We start from the raw sequence: 24,203 nt of genomic DNA on the forward strand, positions 1-24,203 counted from the left end.
CCGCGACAGTACGCGGCGCACGAGGGGGCGGGGCCAAGGCGCAGCGCTGGAGCTCCGCCCCGCTGCCGCCCCGCCTCCTTCCCCTCACCCCAACCCTCCGCACCCGGGAGTGACTGACTCCCGCCAGCCCCTCCACGTCAATCAACCCTCCTCCTTCTCGCACTCTCTGCACCTTGTTATTAATCTCAATACGGATATCGCCCGGACGCCTTTCCCCCGGCCTTCGGGGGTGTGAACGTGTGTGAGCGAGAGCGAAGGAACCGAACGCAGGCGTCTCTGTTCAACCTCGGCCCCAGCAGCACCCGGCGCAGCGGCAACCCCCGCAGCGGCGGCAGCCCCAGCGCCAGGAGGCCAAGGCCAAGGCCAGGCTCTGCGTGGCTTTCGGAGCAATAGACGCGGCTCCGGCCCTGCGGGGGCGCAGCTTCCTTCGGCGGGGGCCTTCGCGTCAGCGGCCACGGCCGCGGGGCCTCTCCTGCGCGCCCGGGGTCACTGTCCTCGAAGCTCGGCGGCGCGGCCCTAGTCCCTCTTCCCGCCCCCCGGTCCGTCTCCTTCTCGCTCCCTTCAGCCGTCCTCCGCGCCGCCGCCTCTGCTGTTCGTCAGGCGGCCCGGCCCGGCCCGCCCGCCCCGCATCCCCTCCGGCCGGTGCCTCTCCCCCCGGCGGGCTGCCTGCATGTCTTTGCTGCCCTCAGCCCCGCCGCCACCGCCGCCGCCGCCTCCCCCGCCGCCGCAGCACCAGCACCAGCCGCCCCGTCGCCGCCGCCGCCGCCGCCGCCCGGACCCCGGCGCGCTGAATGCAGGTGAGGAGGGGGCGCGGGTCCCCTACGACCCCGGGCCCGGGTTCCCTGCGCGCCCTCCCGCGAGCCCCGGGTCCGGGCCCTATGTGCCGCCGCGGCTTCCCCTCGGGGAGGGCGGGAGCGAGGCCCGCCTTGAGTGTTTGTGTTTGCGTCTGCGGCCGCGGATCTAGAGGGGAAGCATCTGTGGGGGCCTGGTGCGCGCGCGCGCGTGTTTGTGTGTGTGTGTGTGTGTGTGTGTGTGTGTGTGTGTGTTTCCCCTGCCGCGGGGAAATGGCTGCTGTTGCTTCTTCTGGGCCAGAGGAAGAGCATGAGGTAGAGTGTTCTTGTGCCGCGGAGTAGGATCGAGAGTGTTGGGAAGAGAGCGCTTCCCCGGGGAAATGAGGTGGGAGAGGGACAAATGTGCGTGTGGGTGTGCGAGTTGGGACTTTGGCGGGCGGGAGGCGGCCCGAGGACCCGCGGCGAGTGGGTGTGTGTCGGGTGACTGGAGGGGGCGGCGGGGCTGACCCGCGTCCCTTCAGAGGAGGGCGAAGGTTCTGGTGTGGGTGTGTGTGTGTGTGTGTCGACGGTGGCCCGGCCCCGGGAGTGTGTGTGTGTGTGTGTGTCGACGGTGGCCCGGCCCCGGGACCCCAGAGTGGCGTGTCCCTCCCGCCTTGTGGCCGAGGCTCCCGAGCCTCGCAGGTGAGAGTTGCTCGGTAGGAGCCGGTCGGTGAGGGCCGAGTGAGTGCGGCACACGCACGGCAGCGGGGCTGGGAGAGCTGCGGGTCGGCGCCGCGCCGCCGTTCCCGGGGCCGCCGTTCCCCGGGCCGCGGCAGGAAGCGCGCCGGCCTGCAGCGCGGCCTAACCGCCTGGGCGCCCGCCCGCCTCCCCGGACGCCTCCCGGGACGCCGAGCCCGCGCGAGCCCACGTCGCTGCCTCCGGCCTGGGCAGGTGAGGGTCGGAGGCGGGACGCGCCAATTGCCGTCGCCGTGGCCGCCTCCGCGTCTCCTGAGGAGACGAGAAGGCTTATTTTGTCGTTCCGACTGCAAGCCTTCCCCCGGCCGCCTGTGGGACCCGAGGGAAAGTGAATCAGAACAGTCAGTCTTGGGAATACGTGGTGTCGAGGTCCCTTCTTTTCATCCTTCCTCTAGGGCTTTGTGGAAGGAATGAGTAAATATTTTGGATTTTTGTTGCAAATACTTTGTCTTTGGTATGATTTTTGTTTTTAAATTTGACAAACATTTTCTTGGAAAGGCCGAGAAAGAAAGGGAAACTGGCTTCGCTGGCCTCTGGTGTTGGTGGGATTGGATGGATTTTGTGCATTTGAAGTTGTTTTATCCTGCCTCCTAGGGGGAAAGGCGTGTACGCGCGGAGCTGAGGAGCTGGGCGAGGAAGAGGAAGTTACTGGTGCTGTCATCCTCCTTAACTCGGCGGGTATTGAGCTTAGACTAAACGTTTAGGTGGATTGTGTACAAGGAGTTTAGCTGAGCCGTTTGTACACATTGGAAGCACAGTGTTACATTTTACCGTATTGCCTCTGTTTATCTTGTCAATCAAGATAGGCACAACAAACACGTTTTCCTCAGTCTCCAAAAACTAGATGAAGCAGCCTCTGTTGTCTACTCAGCATGTGCTCCTGGAAAGCTATTTTGAGAATAAGCAAAATTCAATTGTAAAGGTAAACCTGCTGCCAATAGGTGTACAGTGCATTTCAGAACCAATTACAAATGGACTTGGATGACTGTTTGCTAATATACGTTTCTACTCCAACCTCATTACATTTGTATGTAGTTAGATCATTTAACTAGAATCCTGCTATGGATAAAATCATAATACAGATTCTATCCTTGTAGGCCGTGCTCTGTGTCATGACCAGAGATTGCTCTTTGCACCTGGTCTCACAAAGAAATACTGTATGCTGTTCACTGGGAAACGGAGGGAAGAGAAGGAGGGGCAAAGAGCTGTTTTCTACTACCACTACTGGAAAAACATTTAAGACACGTAGTGGGGAACAGGACTTGTTTTACAGACTTCAGTTAGCATCCCAGCTATGTCATTTTTCTTAGCTGTTTGACCTTAAGCAACATATCTATTATCTGTAAGCCACAGTTTTATCAGTCACAGAGAGCTATTACCTTTATAGTAAGGCTGTTTTGAGAATAGATGTGAAAACATACGTTTGGCATATAGTAGATGCTTAGTTTAGTACTGCCTCCTGCAGCCCTGACTATGGGCATTGAAGAGCCTTTGCAAGCACAAATACTGATTAATTATTTAGAGCAGTATTAAGTAACTATAAGATTTAAAAAAATCTATCAGAGTCCTTCAATATACAAAAGGTATATATAAACAACTTTAAAGTATATGGTAAGTCTTTTTTTCTAGAAATAAAAATGGTCATTAAAATAGCCTAGTTAAAAATAATCATAATATATTCTTTTCATGTTTTCAAATAGATCATCTCTCAGTTTGATTATTCTTTATAATTTTTTCTTTGTAGCCCTGGAAAAAAAAATTCAACCTCTGTATAACACATATATGTTTCCATACATTTAAACATTAAAAAAGATAAAGGAACTAAAGTTTATATAGATACCCAAAGTTAAATGCTACAAAAAATGCTAGGTCATGTTACTGATTTTGATAAATAAAACCTCTTAGAATATTTTTCTGAATAGAAGTTAAAATCCTCTGTCAACTTAACTTTCACTAACTTTCCATTTTTATTATTTTATCTGGAGTAGGAAATGTGTTCATTAAATTTTAACTATGATGTGTGCAAAAAATGTTGTGGAGATGTATGGAATTTAAGGTAAAGACAACAGAAAGGTAAATTTAAGGCTTCTTTTTGTTTTGGGTAAAAACAGGACAAAGAGAATGTGGGAGTTTCATTGGTTTAAATTTGTCATGTCCCTATTTACAAATGCCAGGTTTCCCAGTAGGGCTTACGTAATTTATTTGTATCAATAATGATAAGAAAAAATCTTATTTTCTAAAATTCAAACTAAAATTTCAACACATTTAGTATAACTTTTATGCATATTTATATATAAAAGTTTCTGTGAAGGTAAGAGTCACAGGATTGGAAGGGGGAAGCTCTCATCATTGAGGGGCTTGAAGTTTTATAAATAACTAGGGGCAACTTTTAGAATGCAAAATGTGATTTTTTAAAAGTGTGTGTTGTAGGAGTGTGTATTTACATTGAACAGAACCCATGTGGTTATATTTATGGAAATATTCTTACCTTAAAACTATAAAAGATACTTTTTAATACCTTAGAAACAAATAGAAATGAATTTTCTCTTATTTAGTATTTGGTAAAGTAATTTTCATTGGACTTTGTGAATTATTTTGAAAGACTTCATAATTTTTTTTTTTGATTTGGGAGAATTGGGAAGAACGTTTCTCTGTAATAATCATGAAAACAGATGATATTGAACTACAAAGGTACAGTATTTGGATATGAAGTGGAAGTACTAAGGCTATTTAGACTAAAGGAATTATGTTACAACAAAGTCAAGGTGGAAAGTTGTTTAGGTTTTAAAATTTAATGTTACTTAAATGGGCTTTTAAGCAATCTTTCCAAAGTATCTGTTATTAATGTCTTTAATTAGGGGGAATTGGAATACTTAGGAATTTCTGCGTGTACTACTTTGGGTAATGCTAATTAGAGTAATAAATACATTCCAAAATTTCAGTGGCATAATACAAAGAAATTTACTTGCTTTCATGACAGTTCCAGTGCAGGTGGCACTGGTTAGTTAGCAGGTTTGTTGTGGCTTTCCTCCATGTTGTAATTTGGGGACTCATACAACTTATATCTTGTGACTCCACCCTTCCTTGGGGCCTTGGTGTCCTGCCTATTGCCAGAAGACCATTTCTTAAGAAACTCTAGGACAGGCGTGGTGGCTCAGCCTATAATCCCAGCATTTTGGGAGGCTGAGGCGGGTGGATCCCGAGGTCAAGAGATCGAGACCATCCTGATCAACATGGCGAAACCCCATCTCTACTAAAAATACAAAAAAAATTAGTTGGACATGGTGGCGCACACCTGTAGTCCCAGCTACTGGGGAGGCTGAGGCAGGAGAATTGCTTGAACCCAGGAGGCGGCAGTTGCGGTGAGCTGAGATCGTGCCATTGCGATCCAGCCTGGGTAGCAAGAGTGAAACTCCGTCTCAAAGAAAAAAAAGAAAAGAAAAGAAACTCTAGACTTAAATGATAAACATTCCTCTAAATTTGTCACAGAGTCATATTTGAATGCAAGGGGGGTGGGAAATGTCCCTGGCTGGTGGAAAGCTTGGCCATCTCTGCTGCAAGGGGCATTTCATGGTGTTATTTTAGATGTTAGCATGTATTTATGAAATTACATCCAAAAGATGAATTATGATCGTTAAGATTTGCTTTCCATCTTCAAAGAGTAAAATTGTGTGTGAGTGGAGAGTGATAGGGAGAGGAGAAAAGGGAAAAGAGTAAGAGTCACAGGAGTGGGAGAGGGAAGCTCTCATCATTGAGGGGCTTAAATGATAGGTGAATTTCCGTAGCTATTTATAGATGCAAATTTTTTCAGAGAGCATTAGAGTTGGATTCTATAACCTTTAGTGGGTCTCTCCTGTACTATCCAGTTATTGACTGTCATTGTGGTTTAATGAGTTCTGGCAGTTTGAGTTATTTCTCTTTGTATTTTGAAATCAGTTCAGATCAGTAGGACAAAACTCTGAATTTTAGTTTCTGGGTATAGTTTCATAGGAAACACATTTTTTGAATTTTCTTCCTCTGCTATTGGGATAGATGATGATGATGATGATTATTATTATTACTACTACTACTTTGAGGAAATCTCATTTAGGTGGACCTTCCCATATTCTCTTGTTTGTTGCTGCAGTTTTTGTAATTCTAAAGTTATTAAAATTAATTATGTGTGAGCCTTAAACCAGAAAACAATAAAATCATCAAGTAAACAACAAAAGCTTAATTATTAATTTGTGCTCATGCTTCCTGATGAAAATACTACAACTTTCTTTTACTAACTGAACTAACACTGGACCTCTAATGCAGTAAATGGAATTTTTTAACCGGACAACTTTAATTTTAATTGAATCACAATTTATTTTTTTAAATTTTTTAATAGAGATGACGTTTTACCATGTTGGTCAGGCTGGTCTTGAACTGCTGACCTGGTGATCCGCTTGTCTTGGCCTCCCAAAGTTCTGGGATTACAGGCATAAGCCACTGTGCCTGGCCACAATTTATTCCTTCATTACCCAGGATTATTATTATGTGAAACCTCAGCTCTGTGTCACCTTTACTTATTTTTATTCTAAGAGTTTGGTTAGGCATCTCTGGGAGTTATATATAATCTCTTAATTTCCCAAAAGGAAGATTTTGGAGTAGTCTGGTTAATTTCTCCATGGTAAATATTTCTAATATTTTGCATCTTGAAAATTAAAAACCTAATCTGAGGACCCATTCTGTACCCATTATTGTACCCAGTTCTAAAGAGAGGTATGAAAGATGTAGAAGAGACTCTAGCAAAGCTTAAAGTTTGTCAGTAAGGGAGATAAAGCATATAATTTAGATATTTCAAAACAAATGTACTAGTGCAAGTCAATATGATATAAACTGTTTATAGACATTCTGAGAGGGAGTAACAAAATGGAATGTCAGTTGGGTCAGGAATCACTTAAAGGGTTGCTTGTTTTTTTGGACCACTTTTATGAGGTATAATTTAGATACCTTAGAAGTAATCCATTTAAAGTATACAACTCAGTAGTTTTTAGTATATTCACAATTGTGCAACCATTAGCATAATTGATTTTAGAACATTTTCATCACTTAAAATATAAATCTTATATCCTTTAAGATTCACCCTTCATTCTCTTATGCCCGTAGTTCTAGGCAATTACTATCTCCTTTCTCTATTTGGCCAATTTTGGACATTTTGTACAAATGCAGTCGTATTATATGGTCTTTTATGAGAGGCATCTTTCACTTACCATGTTTTCATGGTTCATCCATGTCATAGCACGTACTTCATTCTTGTAATGGCTGAATAGTATGCCACTGTAAGAATAAACCACATTTATCTATTCATCAGCTGATGGACATTTGGGTTGTTCCAACTTTTTGGCTATTTATAAATCTTGCCACTGTGAACATTCATGTACAAGTTCTTATGTATGTATGTTTTGAATTCTTTTGGGTGCGTACCTAAGAATGGAATTGCTGGAACATATGCCACTTTGTGTTTAAACTTTTGAGGAACTTCTAAACTGTTTTCCAAAGCAGCCTCAGTATTTTACATTTCTGCCAGCAGCGTATGAGAGCTCTAATATATCTACTTCGTGCCAATAATTGTTATTACATCCTTTTTTTGATCTTAGCTCTCCTAGTGGGTGTGATTTGATCCTGGTTTTGATTTGCATTTCCCTGATGGCTAATGATGCTTTTTATGTGCTATCGGCCATTTGTATATCCTCTTTGCAAAGAAGTGTGTGAAAAGACTCAAATTCTTTGCCCATTTTTATAATGAGTTTTTTAAATTATTGAGCTGTAAGAGTCTTTTATATTCTCTAGATGTGTCTCTTATATATGATTTGCAAATATTTGCCCCCATTTTGTAAGTCGTCTTTTCATTTTCCTGGTGGTGTCATTTGAGGAACAAATGTTTTTAGCTTGATGAAGTGAAATTGTTATTATTTTTGCTGTGTTTTTGGTGTCATATCTAAGAAATTATTGCCTAATCTAAGGCCACAGAGATTTACCTCTGTGTTTTGTCCTGATAGATTTATAGTCTTAACTCTTCCATTTAGACTTTGATCCATTTTGAGTTAATTTCAGTATATGGTCTGTTGTAGAGGTCTAACATTTCTTTACATGTGGATGTTTAGTTTCCCCAGTATTATTTATGAAAAAACTATTCTTTTTCCATTGAATTGGGTCATCACCCCTGTTCAATATTAATTAACTGTAAGTGTGAGGATTTATTTCTGGGCTTCTAATTTTATGTCCTTGATTTATATGTATATCCTTATCCATATATGTATGATCTTAACTACTGTAGCTTTGTAATTGAGAAGTCTGAGTCCTCAAACCTCTCAAACTTTTTCTTTTTGAGAAGAAAAAAAGAAAGACTCTTTTTTTCTTTTTTAAGATTGTTTTGGCTGAGTGTCTTGTATTTCCATATCAATTTTAGGACCAGCTTCTGCAAAGAAGTCAGCTGGAATTTTGATAGGGATTGTGTTAAATCTGTACATCAGTTTTGGGACCACTACCATCTAAATATTAAGGTTTCTTGTCCATGAACATGGGATGTTTTTCTATTTATTTAGATCTTCAAATGTCAACAGTGTTTCATAGTTTTCAGAATGTAATTTTCATACTTCTGTTGCTGCATTTCTTCCCAAATATTTTATTTTATTTTATTTTTTTGAGACAAAGTCTCTCTCTGTCACCCAGGCTGGAATGCAGTTGTGTGATCTCAGCTCACTGCAACCTCCACCTCCTGAGTTCAAGCGATTCCCCTGCCTCATCCTCCTGAGTAACTGGGACTATAGGTGACCGCCACCACACTCAGCTGATTTTTGTATTTTTGTTAGAGATGGGGTTTCACCATATTGGCCAGGCTGGTCTTGAACTCCAGACCTTGTGACCTGTCTGCCTCGGCCTTCAGGAGTGCTGGGATTACAAGTGTGAGCCACCATGCCTGGCCTTTTTCTTTTAGGTGATATTGTAAATGGAGTTTTTAAAAATTGGGGTTTTTTTTTTTGCATAGCAAGTGTATAAAAATGTACTTGATTTATATGTGTTGATCTTGTACCCCGCATCCTTGCTGAATTTCTTAGTTCTAATCGTTTTTAAATAGATTCCATAGGATTTTCTACATACAGATGCCGTGTCACCTGCAAACAAATGAAGTTTCAATTCTATTTTTCCAATATGGATGCATTTTAGTTTATTTTCTTGCTTAATTGCCCTTGGTAGAACCTCCAGAACATTATTGAAAATAAGTGTCAAGAGAAGACACTTGACTTGCAGCAAATTCTTGTCTTGTTCCCAATCTTAGGGGGAAAACATTCAGTCTTCTATCATTAAGTATGATGTTAGCTAATGTTTTTTTAACTGCTCCTTGTGGAGAAGGGCTAGCCCATAGTTAGGCAGTGTGCAGAAGGTAGTGAGCTGTAAATTTTTCATTAATAGCCTTTATCAGGTTGAGGAAGTTCACTTCCTAGTTTGTTCAGAGAGAGAGAGAGAGAGAGTGTGTGTGTGTGTGTGTGTGTTAGGACTGAGTTTTGAGGGAATTATGAAATGTGGATTAGAAAAGCAAAGATGCCATGTCAATTAATAAGTGGCAGATAATAGTGTTTAACTTGCTGGAGGAAGAGGGGCTAGATCTTCATCTTTTTCTCTCTTTTTTCCTTCCTTCCTTCCCCACTCCTTTCTTGGTCTTTAATCATCTTCCCATCACTCCACATGCACATTTAGAGAGGACTTAATCTTTTACTGATGATCTGAATGATTCAGGTTTTTTAAGCAGTGGAAAGTATTGTTTCTTTTGAAAAATATTTAATAAAAATTGTGTGGAGAATTTCTTACTGAGTAGCTTGATAGCTAGATTTGGAGGGCATCAGAGAGGAAACCAAATCATAATGAAGTGCTAACCATGAACTTAAGTGAACACAATGGAATACTTTAGCCATAAAGAATTAAATCCATCTTCAAAAAGAATGAAATCCTGTCGTTCTTGGCAACTTGGATGGAACTGGAGGACACTGTGTAAAGTGGAATAAGCCAGGAACATAAAGGTAAAACACCACATATTGTCACTTATAGGTGGAAGCCAAAAAAAGTTGATCTCAGAAATAAAAAGTAGAAAAGAGGATTCTAGAGGCTGGAAAGGATGGGGGAAGAGGGGCTAAAAAGAGAGATTGTTAAAGGATACAAAATTACAGGTAGATGGGGAAGTAAGTTCTAGTGTTCTATAGCACTGTAGAATGACTATAGTTAACAGTATTATTAGGTAGTTTCAAATAGCTAGAAGGAAAATATTGAATGTTCCAAATGCAAAGAAATGATAAATGTTTGAGATGATGGATATGTTAATTACTTTGATCTGATCGCTATACATTGTATGTGCAGAAACATCACTGTGTACCCCATACATATATACAATTATGTTCCAATTAAAAAAATTTAAAAAGTAAGCAACCTTTGCCATATTGGGGTTGTGGTTAATAAAAAATTTTATGTTTAATGTACTTTGAATCTAGCTCTCAGTTGATGTTCCCCACCCTAAACATTTCAGCATCAATAGCTTGGTTTCTATACGTTTTCTTTACAATTTTCTAAAAAATTTAACAAATTTCATAGGAAACTTTGTTCAGAAAGGTAAAGTTGTGTTTCACTTTGATGTGGCGATTACTCTGTTTACTTTTAGAAATTTTAATTGTGTTCCCATGCAGCCACATTTTGATTAAATATTTGAAAAAATTTTAATTTTTGTCCACATATCTCTCTCAGAAGTTAAGATAACTTTGAGTTTAGCTAAGAATATTTCTGTTAACAAAATTTTTGTTTTGTATTCTTTTTTGTAGCAGGATTATTAGTTTTCATTAATTCTTTTTACTCCACTTTAAAATTTTGGTACAGATAAAATTTATACTTAATTTAAAAGAAGTAAGTAGTTTGTTTTGCTCTGTTAGAGACTCATCATTTGTACTGAATAAATGCCTGGTAATTTTGGGCTTTCAAATACTGTTTTCATTTATTAACAATTGAAATTGCTGACACAAAATAGAGATTTAAACACTTTATGTTCTCTATATTAGTATTTTGCAGAGAACCTCCCTCTGTAATCTTAAAGTGTATACTCTATTTTTCCCTTTCCCATATTACTTAGTTTTCCTAAACGAGTAACATAAATCATATAATACCAGCTACAAATACTGCTAAAAGAATAGAACTAAATTTAGTATATACTAACCTTAATGTCTCTCCATACAAAGACTTTGTTGGTATTTCATATATCCATTGCTTTCTGATCATAATGTTTAGTATATTTAACAAAGTAAAACCCAGAAATTACTTACAGAGTATGTTCTTGTATAGGTTCATATTTAGTACAGTCTTCTGCAACATCTACATATAATTTTATGAAACAACATAATGTCAGTTATGTATAGAATGGTAGCCTTGAAACACTATAAGAATTTGAATCATCAAAAGTATAACCTATTAATTAATATTCATTAAGCTTCTATTTGTTATAGACTATTGTATTCAGGGTTCTGGGGAATAAAAAGAAATGTAGAATAATCTTTCTGTCAGGAAATGGAACTAATATTTATTTGACTACTGAGTACCGAGGAATGTGAAAAGCTACTCCCCTCTTTCCCTTTAAATGTGTAATTTAAATTAGTCTTCATGAAAATCCTGTCAGAGAGGCAGTATGATTCTCATCCTGAAGCTGGTTAAGAAAGTGAGCCTTGGATTCTCCACTTTCTAGCTCTCTGGAAACTCATCGAACTTCTCCATGCTTCAGTTTTCTCATCTATAATAGGGAGATAATATTTCTTATCTCTTAGAGTTGTGTGAGGATTAAATGATGTAATACTGCAAAGTGTTTAGAACATTACCTGGCACAGTCATAGTAAAAAAACAAACTAAAAAACCATGCATGTACTCTATTACTGTTTCGAATTAGGAAATAAGTTAATTAACATGCCCAAGATTACAACCGGATCTGTTTGACTTTAAAACACTTAGTTTTATACTGTAATGCTTACGCTTATCAGACCTTTAAGTCTGGATCTAGTAAACAAGTGAAGGTAGAATATGCCAAGTGACTAACATTAAGTGCTGTAACATACAGAGTACATAAAGATTTTAACCTACAGGGAGAAACAAGAGAGGAGATAGATGTTGCTCTTACCTTTATGATGAGAAGAAAGGCAGGGAAAAAATTAATAGACTACCTCAATATCTTGTTAGTCTGCAACTTCCATTATATCTCCTTTAACATCTTTTCCTTTGTATACATTGTCACCAGAGAAATCCTTCTAAACTTCTATGTTGCTTAAATTCTCTACTTATAATCATTTCATAATAGTTTCTGTTTTCTGGTTACCTACTATGGGCTAGGATAGGAGACAGCAAGCTTTTCTTTTCTCTTTTTTTTTCCTCTTCTTTTTCTTTTCTGTTCTTTCAATGGTGGAGTCTCACTGTCACTCAGGCCACAGTGCAGTGGCACAATATTGGCGCAACCTCCGCCTCCCAGGTTCAAGTGATTCTCCTACCTCAGGCTCCTGAGAAGCTGAGGTTACAGACACACACCACCACACCTGGCTAATTTTTGTATTTTTAGTGGAGATGGGGTTTCACCATGTTGGTCAAGCTAGTCTTGAACTCCTGACTCAAATGATCCACCTGCCTCGGCCTCCCAAATTGTTGGGATTACGGGCATGAGCCGCCATGTCAGGCCTAGCAAGCTTTTTTTCTGTAAAGGAACAGATGTGAATACTTTGGCTTTTTAGGTCATGTATTATCTCTGTTGCATATTGTTTTTGCTGTAATTTTTTGTATTTTAACAATCCTTTGTTTTGTTGTTGTAATTCTTTTTTAACAATTCTTTAAAAATACAAAAACTATTCGTTGCTGCCAAATCAGGCTGGATGCGGTTTGTAGTCTGACTGACTCCTATGCTAAGAGATTTACCTGAACTAACTCATTTCTTCCTGTGACAATCCTGGTAAGTTTATATTATTAATTTCTGCTTTACAGTTGAGGAAACTGAAACTTAGAGAGGCAGATTTGATGAAGGTCAAGTAAGTGACAGATTGAGTCATTGGAATCCCTAAACTTGTGTACTTTCCAGGATATCTTGCTGCTTCCTATTACTTTTAAATAAGATGCAAATTTCTTAGCATTATTATTGTTATTATTATTGAGACGAAGTCTTGCACTGTTGCCCAGGCCAGAGTACAGCGGCACGGTCTTGGCTCACTGCAACCTCTGCCTCCTGGGTTCAAGTGATTCTCCTTGCCTCAGCCTCATAAGTAGCTGGGATTACAGGCGCATGCCGCCATGCCCGGCTAATTTTTTGTATTTTTAGTAGAGACAGGTTTCACTATGTTGACCAGACTGGTCTCAAACTCCTGATCCTGTGATTCTCCCACCTCGGCCCCACAAAGTGCTGGGATTACAGGTGTGAGTCACCACACCCAACATTTCTTAGTATATGTAAGGGCCATGTTGATCTTGTCTTTGCTTGCTTTTCTTGTTTTCGTATTTGTTACTTCTTTCTCTCATGTATTCCCTAGCTTAGCTGTAGTGAATGACTTATAGCCTATATATGCCTACAATACATTATACTTTATGACCTCATTGATTTCTTTAATAATCTGCTTCTGGTACTCCCTACTGTGGGAAACCTTACTTGGTACTTCCAGTCTTTGCTTTATGATCTTTTTCTGTGCTCTTCTAGCATTCTGTGCATTTTCATTCATAACACTTACACATTGTCTTGTGTTTAACTTTGGCTTATGTCTCTGTTTTGTGTTAGACTGTGAGGGTTTTTTTTTTTGTTTTTTTTTTTTTTTTTTTTTTTTTTAAAAAGAGTTGGAGATCTTGCTATGTTGCCCAGGCTGGCCTTGAACTCCTGAGCTCAACAGATCCTCCCGCTGTAGCCTTAAACTGTGAGATTTTTAAGGGCACAGATGTTACATGCCTCACCTCTGTAGCTTAAGTGTTTGATACATAGTAGGGCTTAATACAGTGTTTGGCATGTAGTAGGGAATTGGAAAATGTTTATTAAATGAATGAATAATTAAATGGCATTACAGACATGGAAATAGTATCAACAGATCTATAATTGCAGAAAAATGAGTCCAGGTTCAAGGGTGGTGAGTGGGAAAGTAAGTAATTTTCCCATTAACTTCTAGGGCTTGAGTGGGAACATGAGGTTAATAAGGCAAATTGGAGCATGATCATGGAGGGGGGCTTGAATACCTGGGTAAGGAATTTTGATACAAATATTTCAACTCTAGAGCAGCAAGCGGTTTTTAAATTCAAAACCTCAGGTCTCTTATTAGTGCACAAATTTTATGTTGGTTGGGATGCAAAAAAGCTTTCAAGTGAAATTAATGGTTGAATATGAGGAAGTCAGAGACAAGAAAAACAGAAGAGGCAGGTCAAGGAAAGAAATTGTATATTTTGTGTTAGTTAAATTGATTGCTGTGAATTCTATTGGAGTGATGTCTATTGTTGCCTGAATTTGGGCTCTACTTACTTTATGCTTGCATAAGTAGAATATCCTCATGATTGGTTTCCCTTTCTGCTGCTAATTCGTGAATTCTTAATCCTTGGTGCTGTGGACCTTTTGGCAGTCTGGAGAAGGCTGTGAATTCTTTGTAGTATAACAATTTTAAATGAGTGAAAGAAAGTAGGACTTAAAAGGAACTTGTTATATTGAAATGCCAGAATATATAAAACAAACCAATTTGTGATACGATAACATATATGCTTCTCTGTTAATACGGTTAAGTAACATCTAGCAACGAGTCTAAAAATTACCATAATTTTGGAGTACTGGTACATATAGATGATTTTTCAAGATTTCTGTAACAATTATTATATGAAATGACAATATAATTCTGTTAGTGACAGAAATCACAGGTACTGTTAATACTATTATGGTAGATTGTTTAGGTTTGTGTGAAAATTTTGGAGATTAGTGAAAATAGTGATGTAATTTTTTTTCTATATACATTCACATGTTCGATTTATGGAACTCAGGTTAATTATCTTTGCTTGTATTGTCTCTTGTTTTACTCTTGTCTATATATCTTTGTCATAGTAATGTACTTTTCTTTGCAGATGGTAGTATTTTTATTGCATCATGTCTGTTTTGAATATGTGCTCTTTGTAAAAAAAAAAAAAAGAATTCAGATGATACTGAAATACATAATTTTCTGGTTATCCTGCTTCATGGAAATCAAGCTTGTTAGTAATATAATATATATAGTAGTCTCTTGATATAGAGCGGATTGGTTCCATGACCCTTGTGCATGCCTAAATCTATACATACATACTCAAGTCTTACCATGTATACATAAGAAAAATTGGCCCTCTGCATACGTGGGTTTCTCATCTCACGAGCGCTGTATTTTCCATCTGTGTTTGGTTGAAAAAAGTACCCACATGAGTGAATCTGTGCAGTTCAAACCCATGTTGTTCAAGGCTCAGCAGTAGTACTGTTACCTGTTTCTGGGCAATATATACTTACATAACCACAAAAACATAACAGAGATGATTCATACTGTATATACTTTTTTAAAACTTGCTTTTCTTCATTTGAAAACATGATCTTTTTTTCATTACTAGATATACCTCATGTTTTAAAAAATTAGGATAAAAAATTTGAGATATGTATTACATAACACATTCACCATTTTAAAGTGTGTATTTCAGTGGTTTTAGTACATTCACTGTGTTGTGAACCCACCACTGCTAGTGAATTCCAGAACATTTCCATAACCCACAAAAGAAACCTCCTATTTAATATGAGTTAGTTTCAGTTCCCCCATCCATTGATAGTTTCCACTCTACTTTTTTCTCTATGGATTTGTTTCTTCTAGGCATTTAATATAAATAGAATCATTTAATAGTGACCTTTTGTGTATGCTTTTTTTACTTAGCATATTTTCAAGATTAATTCATGTTGTAGCATGTAACATTCCTTTTTATGGGTGAACAATATATTATACATACTTTATTATGTTTATTTTTCTTTTCATGTATGTGTTTTTGTGAGGATTTATGTTTTCATTTTCTTGGGTATATACATAGGAATGGAATTGCTGGGTCATATATATTTCTGTGTTTAACTTTTTGAGGACTTGACAAATTTTCCACAGTGGAAACATACCTTATGTTTTTTTTTATTTTTTTTTTGGGATGGAGTTTCGCTCTTGTTACCCAGGGTAGAGTGCAATGGTGTGATCTCGGCTCACGCAACCTCAGTCTGCCGGGTTCAAACAATTCTCCTGCCTCAGCCTCCTGAGTAGCTGGGACTATAGGTGTGTGCCACCACACCCAACTAATTTTTTTTTCTTTTTTTTTTTTTTTAAGTAGGGATAGGGTTTCACCATGTTGGCCAAGATGTTTTTGATCTCCTGACCTTGTGATGCAGCTGCCTTGGCCTCCCAAAGTGTTTGGATTACAGGCATGAGCCACTGCGCCCGGCTGATTGACAATTTATTTCTGTATTTTTGATGATTATCAACACTAATGCAGTGAAAAAACTTGTATGTACACCTTTGCACATTTTTTTAAAGTATGAATTTTTAGGAAAGGAATTGCTAGATCAAAATAATTACACATTTAAGATTTGATACATCTTGCCAGATTGCCCTTTAGAAATGTTTTGTGAGATTTTACTCCCAACAATTGGGTGATGTATGCTTATTTTCCGAAACTCATATTCACTTATTAATTTTTGTCGTTTTGATAACAAAAAGTCATATATATTTTAGATTTTGGAATTTTTTGACTATAGTGGAGGTAATTCTTTTTCACATTTTTCTTTGGCCACTGCATTCTTTTGATTTGCCTGATCATGACCTTTACCCAAAATTTTTCTATTGGGTGTCTATATTTTTTTCTTATTACTTACTTTGTTATGAGCTATTTATATATTAGAAACATTACCTTGTTTCTCATTATCAATATTGAGGAGACTTTGTTCTAGTTTCTTGTTTATATTTTGACTTTGTTTATGACTTTGTTCTTTGCCTTATAGACATTAAATTTTTAAAATACTGTTTATCATTCTTTTTTTTCATTCTTTTTTTTTTTTTTGAGACAAAGTTTCACTCTTGTTGCTCAGGCTGGAGTACAGTGGCCTGATCTTGGCTCACCACAACCTCTGCCTCCCGGGTTCAAGCAATTCTTCTGTCTCAGCCTCCTGAGTAGCTGGGATTACAAGCATGTGCCACCATGCCCAGCTAATTTGTATTTTTAGTTAGAGATGGAGTTTCTCCATGTTGGTCAGACTGGTCTCAAACTCCTGACTTCAGGTGATGCGGCTGCCTCGGCCCCCCAAAGTGCTGGGATTACTAGCATGTGCCACCGCACCTGGCCCTATCATTCTTTATAAAAGGTTTCTGCCTTGCTTACAATAAGTTTTCTGTACCCCAAGATTATAAAATACTTTTTCTGCATTTCCTTATGGGAGTGTCTAAAATTTGGCGTGATTTAGTAGAAGCTTGGATTTTGTAGTTGGTCTTAACTATGTTTAAATTCAAGTCTAGCCACTTACTAGCTGTGAGGTGTTAGGTGTCTGCACAACTTCTCTGTATTTCTCAGCTTCCTCATTGGTAAAATGATAGTTGATAGTTAGAATCTATAATTTTGATAAACTCTCCAGCATACCATCTGGGCACATACTGGGTATTCATTCAGTGCATGTTTTCTTTTTTCTACCAGTTTATTTAAAATCTGGTCCAGAAGATAAGGGAGGGGAAGGTTTCAAGAAATAGTGTTGTCCTTAGTTTTCAAAGCCAGAGAAGCCATGTGGGATAAGTACTGGCTGAAAAGAAGATTGAAAATTCATTTAGTAATTAGGAAGTCATTTATGTTTAATGAAAATGTTTTTTAGTAGTATAAGAGATAGCCATATAGAACTAAAACCTATATAACATACATGAAGGATAAGTGCACATGCAACATATATCCATCATGATTTGTAATATCTGGGAGAAATAGTTGTAACGCTATTCTTTTTTCTTATTGCTGGGATCCTGGTAAGAGAATAGTTAGTGCTGACATACAGTGTATTTATATTGTATAAATTGTACATAAATTTAGGTAATTTTTACTATTAATAGTTACATATTACAATATTTGTAACACACCTTACAATTTTTTATCAACCTTGTTTAGAGCTACTGTTTCTTTGGAATCTTCTTAGTAGCTTTTTAATGGACTTTAATGGAATTTACACACATTCTTTACTAAATTACAATTATTTATTAACAGTGTTATATTTCTTTTGTGGGAAACAACTTTAAATACATTTTAGAAAGAAATGGGAAATTAATGTTTACAATCTAGTAGTCATTATTTACATTTTTCTCATCTTGTTTCCTGTACTGTAAGGTCTTTAGGGCAGGGGGCATAGTTTTTGCTGTGTTGCCCAGGCTGGAGTACAGTGGCTATCCACAAATGGAACCGTAGTTAACTATAGCCTCGGGCTCCTGACCTCAAGCAGTCCTCTGGCCTCAGCCTGTGAGTAGCTGGGACTCCAGGCACATACAGAGTGCATGACTTACAATGAGTTTTTGGTAAATATTTATAAAATGTTACATTCTCCCCGTTACTTTTTTGTCTTTTGGTAAAATAACTTCAAAATAAAGGTTCTAAAATTGGTTAAGAGATAAATATCTCTTCCTTAAGTGGAGTAATAATACATATGTATTATGTGCAATTGGGTTTTAGAAAATGATATCAAATTCTATTCCTTGACTCTTAGTAACTAACTAAAAAAATTTTTTTTAGTATGTTATATGCATACTGTCATTATTCTGTCATCTTCAAAACAAGAAGGAGGAAATTCTTCTGTATTGGTTAGCTTAGGAGGAAGGTAATGAGTTTTAAGTAACAAAACAGGAAATTAGCTCCTCTGTGACCTCTGATGAGTTTGTGAAGTTGGCATTGTGACTGCAGGATTGAAATTGGGAAGAGCATTATATTTAGTTTGCTTTGTTGCTCTTGCAGAGTTATCTATTTACCAGGAAAACCTAGGAATCAAAGTTAAAGGCTCTGCTACCTTTGTGGGAGATAATGAACAATACTCTTCCTTCTGCTGGCAAAACCTGGGTGTCTATATTTTTCAATGGCTGGTTTTTGCTTTCACATAGGCTCAGAGTATCCTTTTCCTGGAACCCAGCTTGACTCAAAGCAATGTAGGTTCTCTTGTTCTTTATCCTTTTAATCAACTATTTGAGGAGCTATTTTAAAGTTGACACCCCTTCCCTTCTAACCTTTCTGCTCAATACAAAGCGCCACCTTCTTGGCAGTCATTTGTATAAGTAGAGTGGATACCTTTGTAGGCATTTTATTCATGCCAAAAAGTTAAGGGTTAGCTCTTTGTTTAATGCTAGTGTTTTGGATCAATGTGAGTCAGCATTGGCCTTATCTTTCTTTTAAATCCTTTTGTAATTAAGATGTTGGTACCTTGGAGCCCTTTCCTGGATGGAGCTTTTCTTTATACTTTATCAAGTTTTATCTCAGACAGCTGGGTTACTAAGTTTTTTCTGTTTTACTCTACTGTTTTTAATGGACACCTGTAGATTTTAGACGTGGCTTACACACATTCTAAACCCTGGTTCTCAGAATAGTCATACTAGTTTTACCATCTCTACATATCTTTTTTGTTTATCTAACACTGAAATATGGTATAATTTGATTCTGATCAAAAGTATGGGATGGCTGTTATAGCTATTCTCAGACTTTCATATTGTTCAAAACTTTGTATACAAGATTTTTTTTTTTTTTTGGAGACAGGGTCTTGCTTTGTTGCCCAGGCTGGAGTGCAGTGGCATGATTATAGGCTCATTGACCTCCTGGGCTCAAGTGATCCTCCTGCCTAAGCCTCCCATGGAGCTAGTGCTGACTCACAGGCACATGCCACTGTGCCTGGCTACTTTTCAAAAAATATATATATCTATTTTTGGTAGGGATAGGGTCTCACTGTGTTGCCCAGGCTGCTCTTGAATGCCTGGGCTCAAGCAGCCCTCCTACCTTGGCCTCCCAAAGTGCTGGGATTATAGGTGTGAGCCATAACACCTGGCCTTTGTATAAGACTTAATTTAAAATATTTTCCTGAAGAAATAAAAAAGCTAAAGTAATTAGCTTTGTGAAAAGGATTCATTAGTTCGGTTTTTGATACTATCAAGTTCAGTTTTCTAAACCAATTTTTTGAATTCGTTTTTTTTTTTTTTTTTGATGCAGTTCAGCATTCTTAGTTTATATACAGGTGATTGTTTATATAAACAAACAGATATTAAATTTGTGAAAAAATACTCAATTATTGGATTTGTTATATACCACCAGAGAGGCAGAGCCTGAAATTGGAAGGTAGAAAAGGAAAAAGATGAAGGATTTTATATGAAGTGTTCAAATGTTACTTTAGTTTTTTCACATTTAAACACATACTAAATCTTTCTCTAGATGATTTGTTACTTTGAATGAAAGAGTTCTCATATGCTCGGTTTATATAGCTGATATGTGATCCTTTTACAGGTACTTTTGCAACTTCTTAGTTTGGGTCTGAACATGTCCCCTCCCCCCCTTTTTTTTGATATGGAACTTTACTGTCCTCATTCAGGCTAGAGTCCAATAGCATGATCTCAGCTCACTGCAACCTCCACCTCCCAAGTTCAAGCAGTTCTCCTGTCTTAGCCTCCTGAGGACCTGGGATTACAGGTGTCCACTACCATGCCCAGCTAATTTTTGTATTTTTAGTAGAAACAGGATTTCACCATGTTTGCCAGGCTGGTCTCGAACTCTCTTGACCTCAGGTGATCCGCCTGCCTCAGCCTCCCGAAGTGCTGGGATTACAGGTTTGAGCCACCACACCTGGCCTGAACATACTACTTTTGACTTTTTTTTTTTTTACAGTAGCAAGCTGGAGTGCAGTAGCATGATCATAGCTCACTGCAGCCTCCACCTCCTGGATCCAGGTGATCTTCCTGAGTAGCTGGGACTACAGGTGCATGCCATCATGCCCAGCAAATTTTATTTTTTTGTAGAGACAGGGACTTGATGTGTTGGCCAGGCTGGTCTTGAACTACTGGCCTCAAACAATCCTCTTACCTTGGCCTCCCAAAGTGTTGGGATTATAGTCATAAGCCACTGTGTTTGGCCTATTTAACAGTTTTCAGTTTCGGGATATTATAAATAAAGATATAAGAACATTTGTTTAATCTTTGGGTGGGTGAATGTTTTCATTTTCTTTGTTAAATATCTAGGAGTGAAATGCCTGGGTGATATGGTAGCTGTATATTTAGCTTTTTCTGTTTTTTTTTTTTTTTTTTTTTTTTTTTTTTGAGATAGGGTCTTGCTCCTTCACTCAGGCTGGAGTGCAGATGTGTGATCATGGCACACTGTAACAAGCAATCCTTCCACCTTGGCTGCCTTAGTAGCTGGGATCACAGGTACCATACCACCATGCCTGGCTAATTTTTTTTAAATTGAGATGGAGTCTTACTATGTTGCCCAGGCTCATGTTGAACTCCTGGCTCAAGCAGTCCTCCCATCTTGGCCTCCCAAAGTGTTGGGATTATAGGTGTGAGCCACCATGCTTGACCTGTTTACCCTTTTAAGAAATCTTCAAGCTTTTCCCCAAAGTTTTACTATTTTGCATTCTCATCTGTAGTGTATGAAAGTTCCAGTTGTTTTTTTGCTTGGTTTTTAAAAAAACTTTAGCCATTCTAATAGGCTGAAGTATAGAGTAGAATCTCATTGTGGTTTAATTTCCACTTCTCTAATGACTAATGACATAAAGCATCTTACGTACTTTTTTACCATCAATAATATATCTTCTTTGGTGAAGTGTCTATTGAAATGTTTTGCCCATTAGAATTTTTTTTATTGCTGAGTTTTGACAGTTCTTCATGTTGGATATACATTCTTTATCATATACATGATTTGTAAGTATTTTTTCCCAGTGTGTGAGTTCTTTTTTTTTTTTTTTTTTTTAATTATTTATTTATTTTAGAGACAAGATCTCACTCTGTTGCCCAGGCTGGAGTGCAATGGCATGATCATAGCTCACTGCAGCTTCTGGGATCAAGCAGTCCTACTGCCTCAGCCTCTTGAGCAGTTAGGACTACTATAGGTGCCCGGCTGATTTTGTATTAGTTTTGTAGAGATAGGGTCATTGGTATATTTGCCCAGGCTGGTCTTGAACTCCTAGTCTCAAGTGCTTCTCCCTCCTTGGCCTCCCAAACTGTTGAGATTACAGACAGGAGCCACCATGCCCTAGTCTATTTTCCTAATAATGTTTTTCAGATAGCAAAAGTTCTTGATTTCGATGAAGTCTAATTTATCAGTGTTTTGTTTTATGGATCATACTTTTGTTTTGGTGTTGAAGAAATCCTTGCCAAACTGATAGTCACCAAGGTTTTCTCCTGTGTTTTCTTCCAGATATTTTATAATTTTGGCTCTTAAATTTAGGTGTGTGATCCATGTTGAACATAGAGTAGTCCCACCCTTATTTGTGGGGGATATATATTCCAGGACCTTCAGTGGATGCCTAAAACTGCAGTTACCACATGAATTTCTGTTGCCTTTTTCACAATGTCATGGGTGGAAGATTAATTCCTATCATAGATCTTGGCAACCTTACTATATGATTTTTTTCTTCCCTCATTAAATTGAGAATTTTCACTTAAAATGGAAGCCCCTTATGGTTTCTCTTTAGCATATCTGAATTTCCAGCATTACTACCCTTGTGCTTTGGGGCCATTATTAAGTAAAATAAGGGTTTCTTAAATACACTGTGAGACTGACAGTCTGATAACTGAGACAAATACTGATTGACTAATAGAAAGGTATCATAAACAGTGCGGATATTCTGGACAAAGGGATGAATCATGTCCAAGCAGGACTGAATGAGACAGGATGAGATTTCATTACACTGCTCAGACTGGCACACAATTTAAAACTTGTAAATTGTTTATTTCTGGAATTTTCCTTTTAATATCTTCTGACCCAGTTGGCTACAGGTTACAAACTTCACTGAAACTGTAGATAATGGGTGGGGATGGGGGGCCTACTATATTTTTTTTATATAGTGTGAGGTAAAGTTTGCGGTTCATTTGTTTTAAATATGGTAATCTAATTACTCTAGCACTATTAGTTAAAGGTTATCCTCTCTGTTGAATATCCTTGGCAGTTTTTTTTTTTTTTGAGACAACATCTCCCTCTGTCAGGCTGGAGTGCAGTGGCACCATCACAGCTCACTGCAGCCTTGACTTCCCAGGCTCAAGTGACCCTTTCACCCCAGACTCCAAAGTACTTAGGACCATAGGCACACCACCATGCCCAGATAATTTTTTGTATTTGTATTTCTCTGTTAGAGATGGGGTTTTGCCATGTTGCCCAGGCTTGTCTTGAACTCCTCAGCTCAGGCAATCTGCCTGCCTCGGCCTCACAAACTGCTGGGATTACAGGTATGAGCCACCATGCCTGGCATCTTTGGCAGTTTTGTTGAAAATTAATTGACTATAAAATTAATTGCTTCTAGACTCTGTACTCTTGATGTTTATCTTGTCAGTACCTTATTTCTATGGTTACTGAAGCTACAAACTCTTGAAATTAGATAGTTGTATTAGTTTGTTCTCACACTGCCATAAAGAAATACCCGAGACTGGGTTATTTATGAAGAAAAGAGGTTTAGTTGACTCTTGCTTTGCAGGCAGGAAGCATGACTGGGAGGCCTCAGGAAACTTACAATCATGGCAGAAGGAGAAGGGGAAGCAAGCATGTCTTACTATGGCAGAGCAGGAGAGAGAGAGAGAGCAAAGGGGAAAGTGCCACACATCCCCTTCAAACAACCAGCTCTCATGAGAATTCGGTATCACAAGAAAAAGCAAGGGGGAAGTCCACCACCATGATTCAGTCACCTCCCACCAGGCACCTCCCCCAACATGTGGGGACCCAGAGCCAGACCATATCAGTAGTGTAAATCCTCCAATTTTAGTTTTCCTTTTCAAAGCTTTTTCAGTATTAGCTTTTCTAGGCCCTTTGTGTTTCCATATATATTTTAGAATAAGCAGGTTAATTTTTATAAAAAATACATCATGGAGGGAGTAGGGCTGAAAAACTACCTATTAGATACTGTGCTTACTACCTGGATGATGTGATCCTTCATACCTTAAACCTCAGCATTATGCAATATACCCATGTAACAACCTTTTATGCATACCCCTGAATCTGAAATAAAAACTGAAATTATTTAAGATAAAAGAAAAGAAAAAAGATCACTTTCAATGAATAAAAAAAAAAAAAACCTCAGGTGTTTCACTGGGATTGTGTTAAATTTGTAGATCAGTTTAGGGAGAATAGCATCTTAATATTGATTTTTCTGACCCATGAATACAATGTATGTCTTCATTTATTTAGTCCTTTAATTTTTCTCAGCAATGTGTTATAGTTACCAGTGTACTGGTGTATTAGTCCATTCTCACACTGCTGTAAAAACATACCTGAGACTGGGTAATTTATAAAGACAAGAGGTTTAATCAGCTCATGTTTCTGTGGGCCCTGTACAGACTTACAATGGTGGAAAGTGAAGGGGAAGCAGGCACATCATCACAAGGCCAGCAGGAGAGAGAGAGAGAGAGAGAGAGAGAGAGAGAGAGAGAGAGAGAGAGA

General features: G+C 38.6%; 1 protein-coding gene across 4 annotated transcripts in view; it reads left to right on the forward strand.

The window, feature by feature from the left end:
• The first annotated feature begins 663 nt into the window (after positions 1-663).
• CNOT6L (CCR4-NOT transcription complex subunit 6 like) overlaps positions 664-24,203 on the forward strand; it is a 107,251-nt gene continuing 83,711 nt past the window's right edge. Inside the window, exon 1 of one of the 4 annotated variants that reach the window (XM_032239838.1) lies at positions 664-797. Coding sequence is in view for 2 of the 4 variants with exons in the window: in XM_032239836.1 (XP_032095727.1) it covers positions 1,172-1,176 (5 nt within the window). In the remaining 2 variants the exon portion in view is untranslated. Of the gene's footprint in view, positions 798-906; positions 1,177-24,203 lie in introns of those variants that run through there. The other 3 variants (XM_032239836.1, XM_032239837.1, XM_032239839.1) reach the window with 3 other exon arrangements.

Source organism: Sapajus apella, unplaced genomic scaffold (assembly GCF_009761245.1).
Source record: "Sapajus apella isolate SASKATOON/1434 unplaced genomic scaffold, GSC_monkey_1.0 scaffold45, whole genome shotgun sequence".
NCBI classification, from domain to species: domain Eukaryota; kingdom Metazoa; phylum Chordata; class Mammalia; order Primates; family Cebidae; genus Sapajus; species Sapajus apella.